This window comes from Callorhinus ursinus, unplaced genomic scaffold (genome assembly GCF_003265705.2).
Source record: "Callorhinus ursinus isolate GAN/ISIS: 27379988/994484 unplaced genomic scaffold, GSC_fseal_2.0 scaffold25, whole genome shotgun sequence".
Taxonomy (NCBI): Eukaryota; Metazoa; Chordata; class Mammalia; order Carnivora; family Otariidae; genus Callorhinus; species Callorhinus ursinus.
Genome location: NW_027397087.1, coordinates 19,649,972 through 19,672,858, shown reverse-complemented (window position 1 = coordinate 19,672,858; position 22,887 = coordinate 19,649,972). Strand labels below are relative to the sequence as shown.

Sequence of the window (22,887 nt, the reverse complement as noted above, 5' to 3'; positions counted from 1 at the left end):
ATACAATGAGAAATATGTTTCTCTTCTTCCTTGATCTTCCAGCTCCCTTCAACAAAGGCAACTGCTAGTAAGTTTCTTTATACCCTCCTCGAAATTTTCTGTGCATATACAAGTGCATACCAACATAGCAATATGCATTCTTTTAATAATATTACACAAATAGAGGCATAGTCTATACACTTTACTGAAATCTCCTGAAGCATATCTTAATAAAATATTTTGGAGCGCATTCTTTATGGGTTCCATTTAAATGACTAATAATAATAAACTTTAATTTTAAAAAAATCTCCTATTAATAGGTGTTTCATTTTTTCTAGTCTTCGGCTACTGGAGGCAATGCTGAATTTACCATCTTTGCATATATATGTGGGGATATCTATAGTATTAATTCTCAGGAGTAGAATTACTGAATCGACATTTACGAGTATTTTTAATTCTGAAAATATATCTTAACAATGGTCTCCAGAGAACATACATATGTCCACTAACAGCCTATAAAAATGCCTTTTCCCCACACCTGAGCCAACTTTGTGTGCAATTAAACTTTTTAGTATTTGCCAATCAGGAGAAAATGGTATCTTCCTGTTCTAATTTTTTAATTTTTTTGTTAATGAAATGTAGATATGTTCCAATACATTTTTTGTGCATTGCAACGGTGAATACCTATTAAATAAATACTGTTGTGTGGTAATTTGTCTTATGTAAAGGAAGGAATATCCAGGAAGCGCTTGAGATTTGGGAATGTGTAGATACTTGATATTTTTTAACGCATGGATACTACTAGACTGCAAGGTCCTTAAGAGTAAAAGCCAAATCTCACTTTTTAAGACACATCTTGTTACTGTTCTCAGCTTACTTTTGCTACTTATTCAATGTTATTGTTTTATGTTCAGTGATTACCTAAGATAGAGGAGTAAATAGCAATGAACAGAGGACAGGTAATATACTGCTACACAGCTCAATAGCTGCTGTTAAGAGTTAGTGAAAAAGCTTGAGACCTTAGCACTTTTTATCTAGGCCAAGTTTTTCTTATCCATAAAACCAACACAAACCTGCATTTGACCTGAACATTTGAATTAATATTCATCTTGCTTTGCTAAGGGATATAAAGGGAGGATGTGCCTCATGGAATAGAAGTAACTAATGATTCTTTAATAGACGTAACAATGATTCTTTGGGACTCTTTTTCAATTTGAGTAAAGAGGGTTTGTGGTCTGTGGTCTTGTCCTTTTTTTTTTTTTTTAAGTTTTAGCTAATGATGATGTAAGAAGCAGTATGGAAACTGGGCGTCAGTAGCCCTGTGTTCTAGTACAGCTCTGGTATGCAATACCTACATTCCTACCAAGTACCAGGGCTAGGAAATGAAGGGCATTATCATATTTATTCCACACAACAGTCTTGTGTGAAGTAAGTGCTATTATTATTATCCCAAGTTTTTCATGTACAGTACCTGTGACTTAGAGGGGAAAAGAAGCTTGTCATGGTGACCCGTCTAGTAAGGGACATACCTAGAAGACCAAAGCTGGATTCGTGTAACAGCAAAGCTCTGCTCTCAAACATTACGCCGTGCTCTTTTACACTTGGATCCAAGTCACTTAACTTCTCTGCACCTCTGGTACTTGATCGATAAAACAAAGAGATAAAACTAGGTGATCTCTAATATTTCTTAAGGCAAAATTGTTCTGAGAAACTATGCTTTTCTTTTATACTAGACTTGGTTATGCTCATTGGAAGGGCAACAGTGAAGTCCTGAGATTAATTTTTGTAGAAGCAAAATGTGTGAATTGTTCATTCTTTTAGAATAGCCTTTGCTGTTTAATGGCACTGGAATTGGTGCTAGCTGATTTTGGTGCTGGCTAACTTGCTAACTAAACTAACATTGGTGCTGGCTAACTTGCTAACATCCTTAAAGAATTAGCAGACTTAGAACAACCAGACTTCATCAAAAGCATGACCTAGCTTATGAGGAGGTACTTGCCTTTTGAGATGGTCCAAGGGTTGTTCATTCATTTTTTTTTAACCAACTGCCTAGGTTTAATTATACGTATTTTCTTTGCATTAAAATTTTATAAAAGAAAATGTTAGCACTATTTCTTGAGCAAAAAAATTTTTTTTTCATTATTTGGTGTTTATTTTCCAGATTCCCTTCCTTACAAAGTTCTCAAAGGCCATCACCAAAGTGTTACTTCATTACTTTATCCACATGGTCTCTCTTCGAAATTAGACCAAAGTTGGCTTGTGTCTGGGGACCAGGACTCGTGTGTCATCTTGTGGAATATCTTTACTGAAGAAATTTTGCATAAATTCTTTTTGGAAGCTGGTCCAGTAACAAGTCTTTTGATGTCACCAGAGAACTTCAGAGTAAGTTAAGACAAAGAGTAAAACATAACATAAATTTATGTTACATATTAAAAAAACATAAAGGCAATTAACCCATTTTCCCACGGAAAAAAGTTCTATGTACCCATACTACAACTGGATAATTTTTATGAATTCCTTTCTAATTTTTATATGCATTATTATTATTACAATTTATGCAAATAATTTGATTCTAAAGCAAGGATTTTGTCAATTCTTGTCTTTACAAAAGCCAGTTAATTCTTTTTTTCTTTTTTCCCCTAATTCTATATCTTAATGGAATTCTCATTTTTATTTTTTTAATTATTTTTTAAATAAAAGTAATAGTGTAGAAGCAATTCAAATATATAGGAATCTATAAATTAGAAAATAATGTTTGCCTTGAATAATATACTTTTATAATAATATGGATAGTTATATATTTTTTTTCTTAAATAGATTTTTGTTTGCTCTCTCATTTGTTTAACAAATTTCTGAGCATCTACCTTGTGCAGGACAAAAGGAAATACTTTCAAATATAATTTTCACATGTAATATAAACTTAAATTTAGCTTCCACAAAGCTGATATCTTTGTTAAAATATGAACAATCAACTTTTGAGTTTCCTGAGTTTGTCAATCAGTTGATTGACTTGTCAAAATTATATTTCTCTGTAATAACATAAAAAATCAGCTACAAAGTAAACTCAGAGAAAACTTACACCGTATTTTTGAAATAAGACATAATGAAAGAAATATTTCAGTAACACAAATGATTAAACAAATCAGTGAAACCAAGTGAAGAGACTTTAAAAAAGACTTCCATATGGTGATTTGGGATACTTTGATATGTCTTTTATTACTGAAGTTCCCTCTTCTTCTTCTTCTTTTTTTTAATCATTTTTCTTTTCCTCAAAGCTCCAGGACAGTAGTCAAAATCCTGACCCCTTTTACTTCTGCCTGAGTCATAAATGACTAAACTCCAAACCAAGCCAAATAAGAAAGGAGTTTATTGAAAGGGTATAAGAGGCAATATTTTAGACACACAAAACAAAGCACTACAACAAAGACCCAGTGAAATTTGAACTTAAGTTCAGGAACCAAGGTTATTTTCTCTTCAAGTCCCCTACCCCAAGAGTCTGTTTTCTGTGATTGCTCCTTAATCTTCTTCCTGTGACCTCTTAGCTTTTCAATTTCAAATGCATAGAAAAGAGAATCTGATTGGCCGAGTGTGGGTCTCTAGTGTATGTCGACCTCCGGCTGTAGGATCTGTGTTCGCGTGTTATGTGTACGTTCACACTTTGTATGTGTGTGTAAGTTTCCTGAAGTACATTGGGCTCTCTGTTCTAGAGGCCGTGGGTTGTGCAGGTTCTCTAAGGGGTAGTAGAGAGGGGGCAGTGCCATCTGCTCTATCCTACAGTCCAGGTTCCCCATACAGCACCCCTGCCATTTTGTGATTTTTCCCCCCCTCAGGATTTCTGTAGTCTCCTTAGAACGAATTAGGAAAAATAACTTGCTCCCCAGCACCCCACAGAAAGAGGTCAGTAATGGGCACAGGGCAATTCTCAAGGGATCCCAACTGATGGTTTAAAAACACAGCAGCTGAAACTCAGACTAGGTGCCCTAGTGAAAGACAGAGCATCCACATAGCAAAGTGGTTGGAAAAGAAACCAAGAGGCACTACCCCGCTAACCCTCCTCCCCTCAGCCACCCACCCACCCCCACGACAGCTGACTAACACAACGCCCTCTCGGTGAGGCACAAACCTGCCCTGTAAACTCCCAGATGAGCCTCACAGCACCCAGCATGGTCGGTCTTCGTCCTAAACTGTGTTCAAGGTAACCACATGCTGACTTTTTAAAAAGTATCTTAAGAATCTTTGTCCTGCGAGCCTATTTTTGGCCCTTGTGTCTTTGAAGCTGTGCATTCAGTTGGAACTATCTAGTGCTTACCTCTTTTAGATTGTGTCTACACTGAGTTTCCTGTTTGGATTAGAATCTGAATAGTTCTGGGAACAGCACCAAATCACATTCTGAGGCTCTGAGTGGAAAATATCAGCTCATGATACCCTTGGGCCTAAGCCTGTGTCTACAAATAGCTTCTTTTTGTGGCAACAAATTAGTTCTGGGGTTTATTTTATTCTGCATTATTTCCGATGTCTGCCTCACTGCCTGAATTTGCTGAGTGATGGTCAAGTCCTTCATTTATCTTATAAGTAGATTTGGCTTGGAATTCTCCTTTTTCACTTGTGTCTCTTGACCTCCGTAATAAGTTGTTGAATTTAAAATCTACTTGGTGTTTAAAGCTCCTCTTTACGGTGTTATGTGAAGAGGTCCTGTAGAAAGCAGAAATGTCATTTTGTAAATGGTGTTTAAACAAAACATTTTTATGTTACTAGGGGAAAAAGATTTAATTTTAAGGAAAGCATTTGAGTATTTACTTACAAATAATGCTGGGTTTTTTTTGTTTGTTTGTTTGTTTTTGTTTTTGGGGGGCTTTTTCCCCACAGCTAAGAAGTGATCAGGTAATTTGCTGTGTGTGCAGTGACCATTCCGTGGCTCTCCTTCACCTTGAGGGGAAGAGGTGCCTCCTGCATGCCCGGAAGCACCTTTTCCCTGTGAGGATGATAAAATGGCACCCGGTTGAGAATTTTTTAATTGTTGGATGTGCAGATGACTCCGCTTACATCTGGGAGATTGAAACAGGTAAATTGGAATTTTACCCCTTTCATTCTTTATATGTTTATGCATCAAAGCATTTGGCTAGGTGGAGAGTTCCAGAGAATATGTGGTGACCACCTTAACCTGGTTTAACCTCTGGTTGAGCTGCATTTCATGGCCTTGGTTGAAGGCGTGTGTGGAAAATAAAACACAATGGCCCAAGTCAGAGCTTGACCAACTGATGATTAGCTGACAGAGCAGTGCGCAGGAATGAGCCGGATATTTCTGGAAGCTATAAATAAAAACATAAGTTATCTCACTTTAATTATTAACAAGAGAGAAATTTAGTGTCCTACCAGTCTCAAATTATCATTAAATTCTGCCTTCTTCAGCATACTCACTATCTCAGCAACATTTTGAGCTAATTGATGATCAGTAATAGTGGAATATAATTAATTACAAAACTCCAAAAAGTTGAGTCAGGGAAACTGAAAATTGAGTGGCTCAATTGAACTGTTGATGTCGTAGTGTAGAGAATGTACAGTGTGAACATTAAAGTTTTCAAAAAAGTTTTACTCTATAACTTAAGATTGAGAGTAACACATTTCAGGCAGATGCTGGGAACTTATCAAATACGGCAAGGTAATTAATGAATGTGAGTCAGGGGAGTGCGCCTGAGAGTACATTTTACTGAAACCATTGCATGATTTTTATTGATTAATCAGTGGTGGTTTTATGTTGGGTGTTATTAACAGACTGGATGGTTTATAATATTATAGTTTAGAGTCATACTTCACCAAAATAATTGCTATTTTCTTTACATTTGACTTTCGTGTGTTAATGATGATGAGTAATGTACTGGTGGTGTATGGGTGCAATATAATTCTGCCTTACATTTGTACCTTGCTTTACAGCTTTGATGGCCCTCCGTGTTCATTTCCCATTAGATTATCACAACTTCTAGGGTGGTGGAAGAGACTTTATTACTCATTTTATTGATGAGGAATTTGTAACTGATTTGTAGATACACAAAATTACATTGCTAATAAGCGGCAAACCAATATGAGGGCCCCATCTTTCTTTGCACAATGTGCACAAAATTAGGAGAGTTTTACAATTCTTAGGTAATCTATCAACCTGAGTGACAATTGAGTATAATGGATAAAATGAGCTCTAAAGCCTGGGCTTGCTTCCAGGACCCGCTAACAAAGGTTGGCCTCAGGCAAGCAATTTGGCTCCATGGCATGTCAATCTCTTCATCTATGAAATGGAAGTAATGATACCACCTTCCTGTCAGGATTAAATTAACTAATACTGACCATGCTTGTAAAGAGTGCCTGTAGGTGCTATGTCCTTAGTAATAGTTAACTATTATTAATATGATCAAAGAACGAAGCAAAATCTTGACTTCTGCTCGTGGAATCTAAGACTCTAAAACACATACATATGTGCAGTTGCATTGCTTTCAATTGTGAAATTGTGAAGACTTGCTAATCAAATGTATTTTTTTCTAGAAAATAGAATCTAGCAAGAATAAAGAAATAGCTGGGCATTGACAAATGTTTACAGTTCCATTGCTCCATCAGGATACCTCTCAGCCTATGCAACTTTTTACTTACGTATTTTTTGATGGGGTGGGCAGTAAAAGAGGAAGCCAAACCACTAGTACTTTTTTTTTTTAAGATTTTTTTTATTTGAGAGAGCACATAAACGGTGGGGAGGGGCAGAGGGAGAAGGAGGAGACTCCCCACGGAGCAAGGAGCCTGACATGGGGCTCTATCCCAGGACCCTGAGATCATGACCTGAGCCAAAAGCAGACACTTAGTCAATCAGGAGCCCCAATCACTAGTACTTCTTGAAACTGTATGTATTCCCACATTTTCTTTTAATTTTATCATTTATTTTTATACTCCCCAATCCATAACCAAATATTGCAGAACATTTGAAAAACAGAGAAAAATAAAGAAAAATGAATAATCCTGTCCTCCTTCCTGAAGATAACTGCTATTAATATTTTGATCTACTTTCTGTCAGAAATCTTTCTATGTCAATAAATAGATGCCAAAATTGTGTTTCAGTCATGGCTCTGGCAGAAAACTGAATTTAACCCAGGTGGGTCAGATGAAGAGACTTTAATGGAAAGGGCTATTTATAAGGGTGTGGATAAGACTTAGGGAACTGAGAAGGAATGGAGAGTGAGGTCTCCATCGCCCAGACACTGGTAGTATCAGGAAGCCCTCACCACGTGCCTTGGGCTGAAGCAACAAGAGGGTACAAACAGTGTTAGGGGCCCCGTGTGAGAGGTGGAAACTGTGGAGGAATGGTCACTCCCTGAAGTCATGGCAGAGAAACCGCTCCTCCCAGAGATGCAGGACTGAGACAGAGAGTTGGAAGAAATTATTTTCTCTGTCCTTCTGCAATCACCTTCCTTAGTTTGATCCAAGTGGAAGCCAAAGAGGAAGGACATTTCAGTTCTAGGCATTAGCCAGGGGCCGGAGCAGATGCAGAAGAGCAGGGAAAGGGTGGAGTGGCTGGTCAAATGGACAATAATTGGCATCGTGGCCGTGATGGACGCATCATACTTTAGCTCAGGAATCTGTAATTCGTTGTGTACATTTTTTCCTATAAAAAAGTTTGTTTTAGGATTTCCATATCAAATAATGTGTCCACATTTAGTGCCAAATGTAAAATACTTACTTCACATGAGGCTGTGAGACTGTTTATTTCATGGTTATCTACACTAATACTTTATAAACAACCTTAACTCAACCTAAGATGGAACTTACAATGGTGAAATATTACTAATAATTATGGAAATTCCTTCACATTTGTGATGTGCCCTTTCAGTTTTTCAAAACATTGTCCCATTAGCAATGTCATTTGAACCCCCCCAACACTGTGCCCATGGCTGACACCCTGACTTTACTCACCACTCACCATGCTTATCGTATTTGGATAAATTTATGCTGTTCCTTTTAGTCTGTGCCTGTTATTGGCTTTGTTTCAGGTTGCCTTTAACCTCTGCAATTCCGGTTTTGTTTAGAATTGAATGAACTACTTTTTCTTGCTCAAGCTGGATTTCATGTCGCTAAGATACTTCCATCTCATTTACTGTGCTAGATTTCTGTGTCACCCTCTTCCTGGAGAAGTGGGAAAATCCAGACCAGGAAGCTTTTCCATTTATAGTTTCCTACAGTTAGAGGAAAAATACCAACTAAGACCAAAACAATTAGGCGGAAAAGAGGCTATGAGGCTATAGAATGTGCTTGCTCACTGATGTGCCTGGCACATGGATCAATAAATGAATGAATGAATTAACACAAATTTTCTTGGATCTCAGTAGATTGAGGACAAATGAGCTCATCTTAACATTGGCCCATGTAGTGGCTTTTAGATCACAGCTGGCCAACTGCAGGTAGATCCTCAGCTTTCTCCTCCAAGTCTCCCTTAGGGCTTCCGGAGTTCACGGGGCCGGTCTCATCTCCTCGGGTATAAGTCTGTGTATTTTCCACTCCAGGTAATTTTTCCAGGGTTTTTCCTTTTAGCTTTGCTAGAAGGTTCAAACTTCGTTTCATATGTGAACAGACCTACTCCCTGCTCCATTTCTCCAGTACTCTGACTCCTCTAAATACCTGAAGAAGGGATAAATTGACACTAAGAATCTTTCAGCACTAGAGCAATCCCAGAGCTCATAGAGAGAAAATAGGAGGTGTCAGTGGGATAGGGATTTGCAGGAAAGGGGCCTAGAGAGAAAAGGTGGGGGAAGGGGAATGAAGCTAAAAAGTAATTAATTCTCAACTGGGCCAAAAACCCACTTTGATGGAAGGTTGGAGTGTGGGGTACAAGTCGGTCCCTGCACCACCTTCCCCAAGTGTAGAAGATAGAATATGAGACTTCATCCGTTTTTCACACTTTAAAACAGCCTGTTCTCACTTTATTGAAGAGTTTATTTTATTCATTTATTTAGTCTTTTGGGTAGAATGCACAAGCATATTCTAGAGCTATGTACCCCCATGCCTATTTTATCTTGAAATCGTAAGAAGTGTTTCTCACTGTGACAGGTGGCACAGTCAGATACATGCCAGGGTAAAGTTTGGGGTCACAGGTGGGCATGCTCATCTCCCAGGAGAGGCAAACAACCAAAGTAGAGAAGTATTTATATAACAGCGAAGGCCCTCATCTTCTGGCTAAAAATGCAGCGCTGCCAGGTTGGGAGTGATGAGGGCATCTAGTTTCTCTTATTGATTTGCCGGATGTCCCATGATGTTTAGGCCTGATTAGGAAGGGAAAAAACTGGAGATGTCATTTTGATTAATATTTGAGCTCCCACAATGTGTTTGGCACTGACAACCCTGGGCGACTTTGTCACCCTCATTGCTGTGAGACACAATAGGGATAATGTAATACTGATTTTTTCCACCTAAAATGCACACCAGAAATAAATCTCATCTCTGAGCTCATTATTCTTTTAAGAATTAAATTTAAAATAATTCTGAGGACTTTTCTGTTCACCGTGCCGGATTTACATAGCAGAAAACTCATGTAATGAATTTCTCACACTGTTACTAATAAAACAGTTGTTAAGACTGAAGGTCTTCTTTTAAGCTTATGGCCTGTGTTGTGAAATATGCCATATTAAGCAATTTGTGTGTATGTGTCTTTGTATGTGCGTGTGCAAGCGCACGTGTGTGTGTGTGTATGTATGTGAAAATGAAACCTCACTTGCTTGAAAATGAAACTCTCAATAAGATAGATCAGAAAAACTTTTTCTGTAAAGAACTGGAGAGAGAAGTTTTTAAGCTTTGCAGGCCACATGATCTCCTACCGAGCTCTGCCTTTGTGGCACGGAAAATCCATAGATAATATAGAAAGGAGTTGGTGAGGCTGTGTTCCAATAAAACTTTATTTGCAAAAGCAGGAAGCAGGCTGGATTTGCCATGCAGGGTGCTTTATAGACTTCTAAGAAGGATGGCAGTTCTTTTTAAAGATCATGATTTTCATAATAACTCATGCTAAAGCAATTTATAATTTTTAATCCATTACACCATACTAACTGTATGGTTTTACCCATTTTGCTATGAGGATATGGAATGCAGAGATGTTTTTGAGTCTGAAGGCGCCCAGGTTAGGTAGAGGGCACCTGCACTAGGATGCATGTCTCTCTTTGGTTTGTTCTCCACTGTACTATACACAGGAACACTTCCTGCAGATGGAGGTCAGCTTTTTGAGACTGTCAAACAGGGAATTAGATAAGGAAAGTTCTGAGAAGAAAAGACATGGCTGCCAGGAAACCTGCTAATGCTCTCCTGAAAGAGAGGGTCTCGGGCTATCTCTCAGAGCTTGGCTCTCAAATTTACACACAGTGCTAACAGTTCTGGGCATCTGATTTCTCAGATGACAGATTAGAAACAGCACATTGCAAGAAGGGAGACTGTTACTGGCAGGCACTTGGACAGCAGTAGCAACAGCTGATGGGAAGGAAGGAGAGGCGAACCTGTGAATCACTGTGTAGGGCAGTCTTTCCTGTGCCCATGGGAAGATAGTCACCCCCCAAAAGGCTGAAACGGTTTCCCCTCTTCAGGAAACTCTTCGATACACCTGTACGCCTGCACAGGTTATGGGCAGCTGCCCGTCCATTTCCCATGCCTCCTGCTGGGGAGGTGGGCACTCCTTGCTGCAGGAAGACTTTTTAAAGGTATTACATCTGTGGTGGAATTGCAGTCCTGAGGAAATCTTACAGGCTTACAGCCTGGAGTTTAAGGACGACCGAAGTCTTTGGCCAGTGACAGGGTAGAACTCAGGGTCTGCATGAGTCTATTTTTACTCATTTCTTCCTGCTTCTGCTCAGGTAATGTGAGCTGTGTGACCTTGAGCAGGAGGCTTTATTCCAAGAGCCTGGCCTGAGGACCCAGCCTCTGGTCATGACTTGGTTTCCGTGGGAAAAGACATTGTGAGCTTTAAAACAGCTAACTTATAAACAGACCATTGGAACAAAGCCTATGAATATGAAATTAAGGAAGTCAGGAAGAAGACAAATACATTTCAGAGTTATTTTTACCACAGGTGTTAAATTTTCTTTCTTATTTTCATTTTCTTAGTGAAACTAGTACCAGTGAGTCAGAAAATTAATCTATTATGATACCATATAAATGAAGTATTTATTCTTTTGGGGCTTCAAAATACAGTCTTAAAAAGAAAATTTTAAAAATAAAACTATTGAGAAAGGTAAGGTAAGGTTTGTCAAGTAATAGCTAATAGGCCATATTTTTAGAAAATATCTAGCATTTAATCCTCTACTGTAGACCTCAGTTTGCTTTAATTGTTTAGGGTGAGGGATATATTGATGAATGCTGGACACAGATTCCCAGAAATGTACAGTTATATTTTCCCCAATAGAATAGAATCGTGTGGTTAAATTCTTATTCTGCTATACCAAAATATCACACAAGGTCACTACATGGAGAAGTCATTTTCCAGCCCCCAGGTATTGTCTTGTTGTCTTTATTTGTAGTATATAGTGTATAAAATAAACTTTTAATTCCACCAGTTACCAGCCATAACATTCTGAAGGACAGTTTTGCTTGATTTTCTTATCAAGGTCACCCCTCCGTAGGTGCAGGTGCCTTGTCAGCACCTTCATCATGTGCGTGTTAAAGGTAGATTTGGGGTATGCAGCATCTGGCAGGTAATTGTCCTCCCAGTATGTTGTTTTCTCAAAGCCACCTTATTTTGTTGTGGTATATAACAGATGGAACCCTCTTGGGACGATTGTTTTTAGAAAAGAAAAATAGGATACATTAGAGCACAGGATGGGATTTTTCCTACATCATGTTTTCTTCTTTATTGTAATAATTACTGATGTTATTACTCAACACGTATTTTTACTTTGCTGCCTATTTTTTGAATCTCTATGCCTTCCTCTTTGGCCCCCATTATCACAGCTACGCTATAAATTGAAATTTTGACTCATGTGATATTGTGTGTGTGTGCGTGTGTATGTCAGTGTGTATGTACACACTTGTGTATATGAACTTTGTTTGCAGGTTAACAACTAAATATTTGCTCAATTATCAGTTTAATGTCTCAAATGGGAATTAGCATCCAGAGGGGTTATGATCATGAGCCCTGGGATTCAGACTGCTACATTTGAATTCTTGTTCTGCTCTTTCCAATCTATATTACCTTAGTCCACTTTGAATTCTTCAAAGACTCACCATCTCTTCACAGTAGTTAGCACTAGGTAAATATCATCTGTACTTATTACATATCCTTCATATATTACCATAGCAGTTTGCATTTATGACTCATTAGACACTCCTAATGTATCAAATGAATGTTATTGCCTAATATTTAGAGACAGTAGATTCTGCCTCTGTTAATTTTTTCCCTCTTTGGCCAATCACTAAATTAAATTGATCAGAGCTTTAGTTTCCTCATGGTGGTGGTGATGATGATGATGATGACACTTAACACAATTTTGCAGAAAAGATGTAAGACATTACTATATGTGAGAATACTGGCTTTATTTTTATTAATTTTATTTATTAATTTATTATTTTTATTAATTAACTGTATATGTGTTCATATAAATACATGCACACACATATATACATGCATATATATGTATGTATATACATATACAAATATATATGCATACATACAAGCACATATGTGTATATGTATACACACCTGCACACACACACGCCACACGGTTCCTCTAATGAAAAAGAAACTACAGCAACAAATGAAAAATACTAAATGGGACTTCATAAAAATTAAAACTTTTGTGTATCAAAGAACATTATCAAGAATGTGAAAAGACAGGGATGTCTGGGTGGCTCAGTCGGTTAAGCGTCTGCCTTTGGCTCAGGTCATGATCCCAGGGTCATGGGTTCGAGTTCCACATCAGGCTCCTTGCTCAGCGGGGAGCCGCTTCTCCCTCTGCCTGCTGCTTCTCCTGCTTGTGCTCTCTCACTCTCTCTGACAAATAAATAAATAAAATATTTAAAAAAAAAGAACATGAAAAGACAGCCTACAGAATGGGGAAAATTATTTGCAAATTATATATTTGATAAGGGTTTAATATCCAAGATATATAAAGAACTCTTACAACACAACAAAAAGACAAGCAATCTATTTTAAAAAGGAAAAAGAACTCGAAAAAATATTTCTTTAAAGAAGCTATGCAAATGACCAACAAGCACATGAAAAGATTTCAACATCATTAGCCATCAGGGAAATGCAAATCAAAATCACAATGAGATACCACTTTACACTTATTAGGATGCTTATAATCCAAAAAAAAAAAAAAAAAAGGAAAAGGAAACAAGGTTTCCAAGGATACAGAGAAATAAGGACCCTAGTATATTGCCAGTGGGAATATAAAATGGTGCAACCCCTGTAGAAAACAGTTGGGCAATATTTCAAAAAGTTAAACATAGAATACCATATGAACCCAAAATTCCACTCCTAGGTATAACCCCAGGAGAAATGAAAATATATGTTCACACAGAAACTTGAGCATAAAAGTTCATAAGATCATTATTTAGAATTGTCAAGAGGTGGAAGTAACCCAAATGTCCATCAGTGGATGAATGGATAAACAAATTATGGTATACACATATAATGAAATATTATTCCACCCTAAAAAAACAATGAAATACTAATACATACCACAATTTGGATGAACCTCGGAAACATTATGCTAGGTGAAAGAAGCCAGACACAAAAGATCACATCTTATATAGTTCATTTTATATGAAACATCCTGAATAAGCAAATCCATAGAGATTAATGGTTGCCAGGAGAGGAAGGGAGGGGAATCTAGGGAGGGAGCGATTACTTAATGGGTAGGGGATATTCCTCAGAGGTGACGAAAAGTCTTGAAACTAGAGAGAGTCGCTGTTTGCACAACATTGGGAATGTACTAAATGCCACTGACTTTACACTTTGAAACAGTTCACTGTATGTTATGTCAATTTCAACTCAATCAAAAGAAAAACCAGAAATACAGAAAGTATAAAGAAGGCATCTTGAAGAAGCAATAGGATCCCAACACTTGCGGATAATCGTTATGAACGGTTAATACATTACACTTCCAGTATTTTATTCCTTCACGTATTAATGTATACAGAGACATGCCTATATTTATTTTTATATCGTGTAAGTCTCTTGAAGGGCATTATCCACTTATTAGTTCATTATTTTCATTATTAATGTAACACCCTGGGAGGTGTAGCAGGGAGCTTTAGAAAGCCGCTTTTCTTCACTTGCTCCACAATCCACAAATCCTTTTTTAAAGGGAATGCTAAATGAAATGAAGGGTTTCTTTCCACTTTGAATGCAGGGAACGCTTCACAGCAGTATTAGCAATACCTGTGACATTGTCAACAATAGACATCACAGGTATCTTCATGTCACATCACAATCATCACCGGTATTTCAAAGTACCATCTATGTTTATCACTGCCGTAAACTTTTAGGCACACCACTAACTCTTTGTCATTTCATGCATGAATAAAGAAGCATATAAGCTTGGCTTTTAATATATTTTGATGATTGCATTTCAATATAATTGATATCCTTTATAATCCTATGTATTTTATTTTTGACATTTTAAACCAATATTGTGAAAAAGAGCTGGTTCACTGGTTTTCCCCAGACTGCTGAGGGGGTTCATGGTGTGCAAAAAAGTTAAGGCTTTCTGTTAGTCTGAAAGATTTTTAATGCGGGATGCACTGAAGTTACTCAATGGTAGTAGTACAGTTGGGGAGCATAGATCAATATCTGATATATCTGATATTTATGTACTTATGCACTTAAATATATATCTTATTATGTTTATATCTCATATATTTATATATGTAATATATAAATATCTGATATTTAAATATGCAGTCACACACACACCAGAATAAAAATACAATAATTTAATTTAAACTTATTCAATTAAATCTGACAATTAACAATGTATCACTGAAGAGAGGCATAGGAGTCTCATTGTATATTTTTTTACATTGCTATAAAGCCTTGTTAGACACCCTTACATGCATGCTAACCCCCCCTACACCATACACATACACGCGCGCACACACACACACACACACACACACACATATAGTCTTCTATAATTCCATCTAGTAAACAAAGACCTCTAGTTTGGTGAAATTATATAACTGTTAGTTTGCTCTTAGAAGTTCACAGTCTTTTCAAAGTGAGGAAATTCCACAGATGTAGAAAAATTCAAGAGAAAAGTTTTCTACATGAGGTAGTTTCTACTGTGTCCTTTAAAATCTAGATAACACATTGAAAGGCTCCTAACAAAATAAACACAAGTATTTTTCCCCAAATTTGGATTTGCTTCTTTCTCAATCCTTATTAGCTATAACTATTTGAACAATTATCTAAATTTTTTTATAGAATTATACGTCACATGAACATGGTTCTGTATTATTTTGATTCATCCTGACTTATTTTTTAAATTCTACATTATATGATTAATGGTTATCTGATAAAACACATACACAGGTGTTTGTGTGTATGTATGTATGTGGGTGTGGGTGTGCATTTTAATTAAGCTATTACTCAACCCACCTTTTTTTTTTTAATCTGGCATGTTAATATGTATCAGGCATATTGTGATATTTGCAGGATATCTTTGGAACATTTTGTATGCTCAGAAACAAATATGAAAAATCAATAGAATCTCTTTAAAATGATAAAGCTAAATATTTTTTTCTCTTAAGGTTACTTTCACCAATTAAGTCCCACCCTTCGCTGCCTTATTGTTTCCCTTGTCAATTACTATCTTCCTGGGTTTTACTTATGTAAAGGAAATACTTGTTATCATCACTTTTAACTGATTCCTGCGGTCTGATTACACTGTTGGATCACGTGCTGGTTAGATACGTTTGTTACATATCTGAATTAAATCTCAGGAGCTTATTCCATGGCAGCAGAAAGAGGAACACATCAGGATGACTGCTCTGTGGCTCCTCCTTAGCTTGGCCCTTCTGCAAGCATTTTATATGGACACTTGGAACGTTAGTAGGTTTCACAGCTGCCATATTTGGTGAAATAAACCCAAAAGAGCCATCTGCCCCTCCTCACGCTGCCTCTTTTTAATTCCCTAGCAACTTCCCAATAGTCAACTGCTGCAGAAATGATTGGAAAAGCAAGACTCAGTGGATTGTAATGATTGTGTTTCTCTGGGAAAGTAGGTTCTCTGATTTGGCTGAAAGATAACGGATATTGGATGCACTTTATTCATCGGAATGTATCAATAATATCCAACTTATACCACTGACCTACTTGTTAGGATTTGATGGGAAGGGTCTTTCATGTTTCTAGGGATGAATCAGGTGAAAACAAATCCAAAGGTCAAGTCCTTGGCTGGGAGTGGTGAGCAGAGAATTTGACTGTAGGAATGTCAGATTTTATCTCCTGTGCTACAAAAAATGTTGGTTGCTAATGTCAGTCTGTGGAAAAGGCCTGGGCATGGATTGGTCCACTATTTTCCCCAGTCCTATTCAAATTCATGTGCCTGTGGATTCCATTGCCCTCTAGGTCTATGTGCTGAGAAGACAAAGGGCTTTTTGCAGCCACTTGGAAGCATCAGAGTAATAGAAGCTCCACTGAGGGACACAGGATGTCATCTTATAGTTAGTTCATCATTTAAGTGGATAGTAAATTGTTTTTGTAAATTTAGTTAAATGATTTGGATAAAGTCTTTTATTCCAAATCATTTAACTAAATGATAGATCAGAACTGAGAACGTTTATGGGCTGGGATTCCAGGAAAATAATTGGAATAAGATTTGACAAAACAATTTACTTTTAATCCATGATTTGTGCTGGAGGTTTAACTTTTTTAATCATCACATTTTTCTTACTTTTAGAAGCATCATTTGTAAGTCTAGTTTGTTGTTGTTACATGTTCCTTATTTTATGTTTATCATTTTTTTTTAATTTTATTATCTTCATTTCTTACAACCATGATCATTTTTCCAAGATTGATCTATTGGTGAAGCTATCCATCATCAATGATTTTATAAAGGAAGTTGTGTTTTCTTTAAAGCACTGGTTTTAAAGGAATTCTTAGCACATTACAATTTAATTATAGATGGCAGAGACAAAATAATCAGTAAAACTTGGGATTTGGAATTAGGTGCCTTAGCTTACCTATGTAGATATAAGAAGTCAGATTCACGATGTGATATCCTACCTTAGAGTAAACAGAGCATCCTAGCAATTCATCTCAGAGATTATCTCTTTTATCATTTCTGGCCTCCTAGCTACCAATTATTTTGAATACACCTCCATATTCTTTTTGCCACAATTTAAAATATAAAAAGCTCTGAAAACAAAAGGGATTTTTTTAATTAGTTTGTGTTAAAGCAACAAAACCAAACCTTAACTCATATGAGGTTATTTATTCCACTAAGTATAAATACTCTTTTTTTTTTACCTGCAGATAAATGACTTGTTTGATTACTATCTGCTCTCCCAGACTCTCTATAGCTGTTATACAATATACATATGTGCATTATCTTATCTCTCCAAAATCTGAAAAATCCTGAATTCTAAAGCCTTATGGCCCTAAATGTTTTAGATAAGGAATTGTGAGTTTCTATTATCTTTGTCATTCTCCCCAAAGCAATTGATAGTTTTCTACAAAATGCCATCTATACTCTGTCTTTGTTTACTTGTCTCCCATTTATTGAATGTATTTTAATCCGGCTTTTGTCTACACTATTCCAATGGAACTGTTCTTCTTGAGGTCCCCTCACTCCCAAGATGAGTTGTCATCCTCTGGGTGGCAGATAACTTGTCTGCAATCACTGTCACCAATGTCCTCCTTGTCTCTCCATCCTCAGCCTTACATGGCATCCCCTTCCCCTGATGGCCAACAGCCCTTCTTATTCATTGTGTTGATTCTGCATGTCCTCTTTATATTATTCCCTGGGTCTCTTCTCAGTGTACTTCTCTTTTTGTTTATATTTTCCTTGGGCTATCTTATCAACATAGATGCTTTTTTTGTGTGGTAAAATACCTGTAACATAAAATTTGCCATTTTAAGTTTTTCAGTGCAAAGTTTAGTGGGATTAAGTACATGCACATTATTGTGCAACTGTCACCACCATCTATTTCCAGAACTTTTTCATCTTCCCCAAATGAAACTCTGTGCCCATTAAAAAAAAATAAGTTCCCATTCCTTTCTCCCCCAGCTCTTGGCAACCGTCATTCTACTTTCTGTCTCTGTAAATTTGACTGCTCATATAAGTGGAATCATACAATATATTTTTTTGTGACTGGCTAATTTCACTTAGCATAGTGTCCTCAGGGTTCACCCATGCTATAGCACCTGTCAGAACACTCTCTCTTCTTAAGGCTGCATAATGTTCCGTTGTTGTTTTTTAATTTAGAATCTAATTCTAATTCACTGAGTAAGGAAGGCAACGGCTGATGCCAGAGGACCTATCTATATGCTGTAGGACTCCTTCCATGGTTTATATCTATAAATGGAATACTACACAACCATAAAAATAATAAAATCATGCTATTTGTCACAACATAGATGGACATATAGGGTATTATGCTAAGTGAATAAGTCAGACTGAAAAAAAATACCACATGATTTCATGCATATGTGGAATTTTAAAAAAAATGAGCAACCAACAAAAAGCAGAATCAGACCTAAAAATACGCAGAACAAACTGATAGTTGCCATCGGAAAGGGAGATGGGGAGGTGAGCAAAATGGGTGAAGGGGAATGGGAGATCCAGGCCTCCAGTTATGGAATAAATAAGTTGTGGGAATAAAAGGCACAACACAGAGAATATAATCAATGATACTGTAATAGTGTTGTATGGTACCCGATAGTAGCTACACTTGTAGTGAGCTTAGCATAATGTATAATCTTGTCCACTCACTATGCTGTACACCTGAAACTAATGTAACATTGTAGGTAAACTCTACTCAAATTAAAAAGAAAAAAAAGTGCTCTGGCTAAAGAAGGAAAAGGAAATGGTTCTAAAGAGTTAGGAACCCGGGACACCTGGGTAGCTCAGTTGGTTGGGTGACTGCCTTCAGCTCAGGTCGTGATCCTGGAGTCCTGGGATTGAGTCCCGCATCGGGCTCCCTGCTCGGCGGGGAGTCTGCTTCTCCCTCTGACCCTCCTCCCTCTCATGCTCTCTGTCTCTCATTCTCTCTCTCTCAAATAAAGAAATAAAATCTTTAAGAGTTAGGAACCCACCAAAGACCCCTGGCTATGAAAGAAACCTAAACAACCTGTTCAATGAAAGTCCTAATCAGTAATCCCAGAGGGTAGTACTGTTTCCTGGGCCCAATACTATCAACAGTGTCTAGTGATGAACCTGGGTCATTGCAAGTTAAACTGTGTGCTACATTTATTTTATAAGCCTCCAGTAAAACATGGAATTATATATTTCAGAGGTGCCAAAAACATTTAAAAATAAAATGGTTTAGAGACAGATAGGTTGGGATCTTTATTATCGTTTACATAAACTATTGAAAATTTCTTAACTGGTTACCTTGCCAGTCAAACTCTTCAATTCTCTTCTCCATATTGCCATCCAAACATTATCTACTTTAAACTCAGTGCTGAACATGCCAGTCCTCAGGGTCTGTGGTGGAAATGCAACTGCACTCCAAGGCATTACTGTTCCTTCCTAGCTTTTAATCCAAGTGCCTGTCCTAACTCATCCTCCCAACCAGAGAATACAAATACCCTGAGACACACAGAGTATTTGATACACAGAAATATCCTTTCTGAGCCTCAGAGGTTTTTTTGTTTGTTTGTTTTATAACCTGTGAATTGTTTTAAGAATTAAATAAGATGTATATTAAGTGCTAAAACAAAGCACTTTAGCACATAAACTCAACGGTAGCTAATGATAATTTTGATAATGATGAAGATGTTAAAGAGGAGGAAAAAAATACGAATCTTACGTACAATTTTTTTCTAAAATAATTGAGTGCTTTAGAAGGCATTTTTTTTGATGTGGTATATGATTGCTTAATCGCGAGCTATTTAGCAAATATCTTCATAGCTCCTAATAGAGCACGAGGATGGGAAAAGGGTTATTAAAAAAAAATTAAATGTCTAACCAGTCCTCACATTTGTTTTTATGGGTTTATGCATTTATGTAATTATTTATTTTATGAGGCAGGAATCTCACATATAAAATAACAAAAATAATAATAAAAAAATTGAGGTCTAAACCTGGTCCAAAGTAAAAGTGTTTCTACAAGTCCTAATTGTATTAGTTTTCTGTTGCTGTGTAACAAATTACCACAAATTTAGCTCCTTAAAGCAACATCCATTTACTGTCTCAGTTCTATAAGAAGTCTAAGCGAGCTCAACTAGGTTCTCCGCTTAGGGTCTCACGAGGCTGAATTCAAGGTTCTGCCAACTGGGCTCTCAACTGGAGGCTCTGGGGGACAATTGACTTCCAAACTTACTCAGGGCCTCGGCAGAATTTAGTTCTTAATGGTTGTAGGTCTGAGGTCCTTGCTGGCTGTTTACCAGCTATCACTCTCAGCTATGAGAGGCCTCTCTGATCCTTGTATGTGGCCTTCTCCATCTTCAAAGCCAGTAAGGATACTTTGGATCCTTCTTATGCTTTAAATCTATCTGACTTCCCCTTATTCCATGAGCTAGAGAAAATACTCTGCTTTTTTTTTTTTTTTAAGATTCATTTATTTGAGAAAGAGAGAGCACGAGGGGGTGCAAAGGGAGAGGGAGAGAGAATCTCAAGCAGACTCCATGCTGAGCGCAGAGCTTGAAGCAGACCCTGAGATCACAACCTGAGCCAAAACCAAGAGCTGGTTGCCTAACTGACTACACCACCCAGGTGCCCCCCAAACTCTCTGCTTTTAACAGACTTCACCTAATGAGGCCTGACTCACTTGAATAATCTCCCTATTTTAAGGTCAGCTAGTTAGAAACCTTAATTTTCTCTGCCATGTCCCTTTTTTGCCATGTAACAACAGAATCATTGTAGTGCTGTTCCATCATATTCACTAGGGAAGGCATCATATAAAGATGACAGTCATTGGGGATCTTAGAATTCTTCCCGTCATATTGGTGTGCAGGTAGGATCCTTTCTGGAGATTCCCATTTCTGAGTAAGTCCATGGGATAGAAGATTGAAGAGATGGGAAAAGATTTTTGGGTCACTGGCTGCAGGAACATGGAATGAAATTTTACAGATGACCTGGGGAGCCAGGACTATAGTGAGGGTGCACAGAACATTGGTGCTTTCAAACTAAACCCTGACATGTCTGCTAGAGCTTTGATCACTCATTATTTGCCTAAGGGAAAGACTGCCATGTCCCAAAGGGGAAATTGTTTGCAATTAAAGTGTTTGTGCCCTGCTTGCTCCACTGTACCCACTCCCAAAAAGGAGACTGTTGATATATATGCCTTCACCTGTTATCCAGAACCTTATTCAGGAGACTGTGCCCCATGTTTTTCTTTCCCAGTACAATTCCTCTATCCAGGCAAAATTCCAAATCAACTCAGCAAGCTATTTACCTAAGTAAATAAATGATAGTGTCAAATCTCATCAAGGATATTTTATCCTCCAAATAACTTAATCTTCAACCTAAAGCATGAGGGGAAATAAAGAACTATTCTTGAAATATTTTAAAAATTAAAAAATAAGCATACCTGGTGTAAAAAAAGTCAAACAATACAGAATGAATGACATTTTGCAATACTCAGAAGCAGTACAATTTTGATGTTTTATATATAATAGGTAATTATAAACTTAATTAGATATATTCTTCACATCATAATACAGAGACACTTTTCTGTAAACATTCACCCCTTCAACTGATTGTAAATTGTATTAGTTTTAGGGTGAGGTTAAAAATTAAGTCATAGTAGATTCTATGGTGTTAGCACATGTTTAAGAAGAAGGAATATTTAATGAGTAAATACCCTGTAAAAAGAAACTTAGTTTAGAAGGGATAAATGAAGGGGAGAAATTGGAGGGGGAGACGAACCATGAGAGACTATGGACTCTGAGAAACAAACTGAGGGTTCTAGAGGGGAGGGTGTGGGGGGGATGGATTAGCCTGGTGATGGATATTAAAGAGGGCACGTACTGAATGGAGCACTGGGTATTATACGCAAACAATGAATGATGGAACACTACATCAAAAATAAATAAATTTTTAAAAAAGAAACTTAGTTTAAAATTTTTTTAAATTCTTTTACTCTGTTAGTCACCATACAGTACATCATTAGTTTTTGATGTAGTGTTCCATGATGCATTGTAAAATGAATGCATTATTTGTATTCCTTAGACATCTCAGCAACTATAAACCTTTCTGTGTTTCTATCCCTTTTTTCTTTCATCCCATACCCACCCTTTATTTTGTTTTTCTGGAGGTCATCAGTCAGCATTAGATGTGTGGCCCAGCTGATAAGTCCCAGTGTTGCTCTGAATGTGCTGGAGGGGGTGGCAGAACTAGGGTTAAGGTCGTGGTGGTCAGGGACTTTGTAACAATGTATTCTATATGCCCTAAAGGTATAGAAGGTTGATGTGAAGCCATTCGTGAGTTTGTTATCATATTAGGACCTTTATATAGAACAAAATGAGCCACATCCTTGACAGTCTATTCTAGAGCTGAATGTATTATATTCAAATGTATTAAAGAATGAAGGTATGTACCTTTATGCCTAATTTAATATTTTCGGATCCATTCCCTTTCCACATCCTTCCGTCACTTTCTAGTTAGCTTAGTTTGATACCTCCAGTTTCCCTCCCTCTGGTCAGAACCCCCATCAGTTATACATTTTCTGGAGTAAGATGCAGTAACTGTAAAATGGTTTTGTTAAGAAGGGGGCACCAGGTCGATCTCC

At 37.3% G+C, this 22,887-nt stretch overlaps 1 protein-coding gene across 4 annotated transcripts in view; it reads left to right on the top strand.

The window, feature by feature from the left end:
• The window catches only part of WDR72 (WD repeat domain 72), a 223,193-nt gene that overhangs the window by 47,874 nt on the left and 152,432 nt on the right, over nucleotides 1–22,887 (top strand). For all 4 annotated transcript variants that reach the window (XM_073877025.1, XM_073877026.1, XM_073877027.1 and 1 more), the window contains 2 exons: nucleotides 2,141–2,361; nucleotides 4,846–5,041. In XM_073877025.1, coding sequence (XP_073733126.1) covers nucleotides 2,141–2,361; nucleotides 4,846–5,041 — 417 coding nt within the window. The remainder of the gene's footprint in view (nucleotides 1–2,140; nucleotides 2,362–4,845; nucleotides 5,042–22,887) is intronic.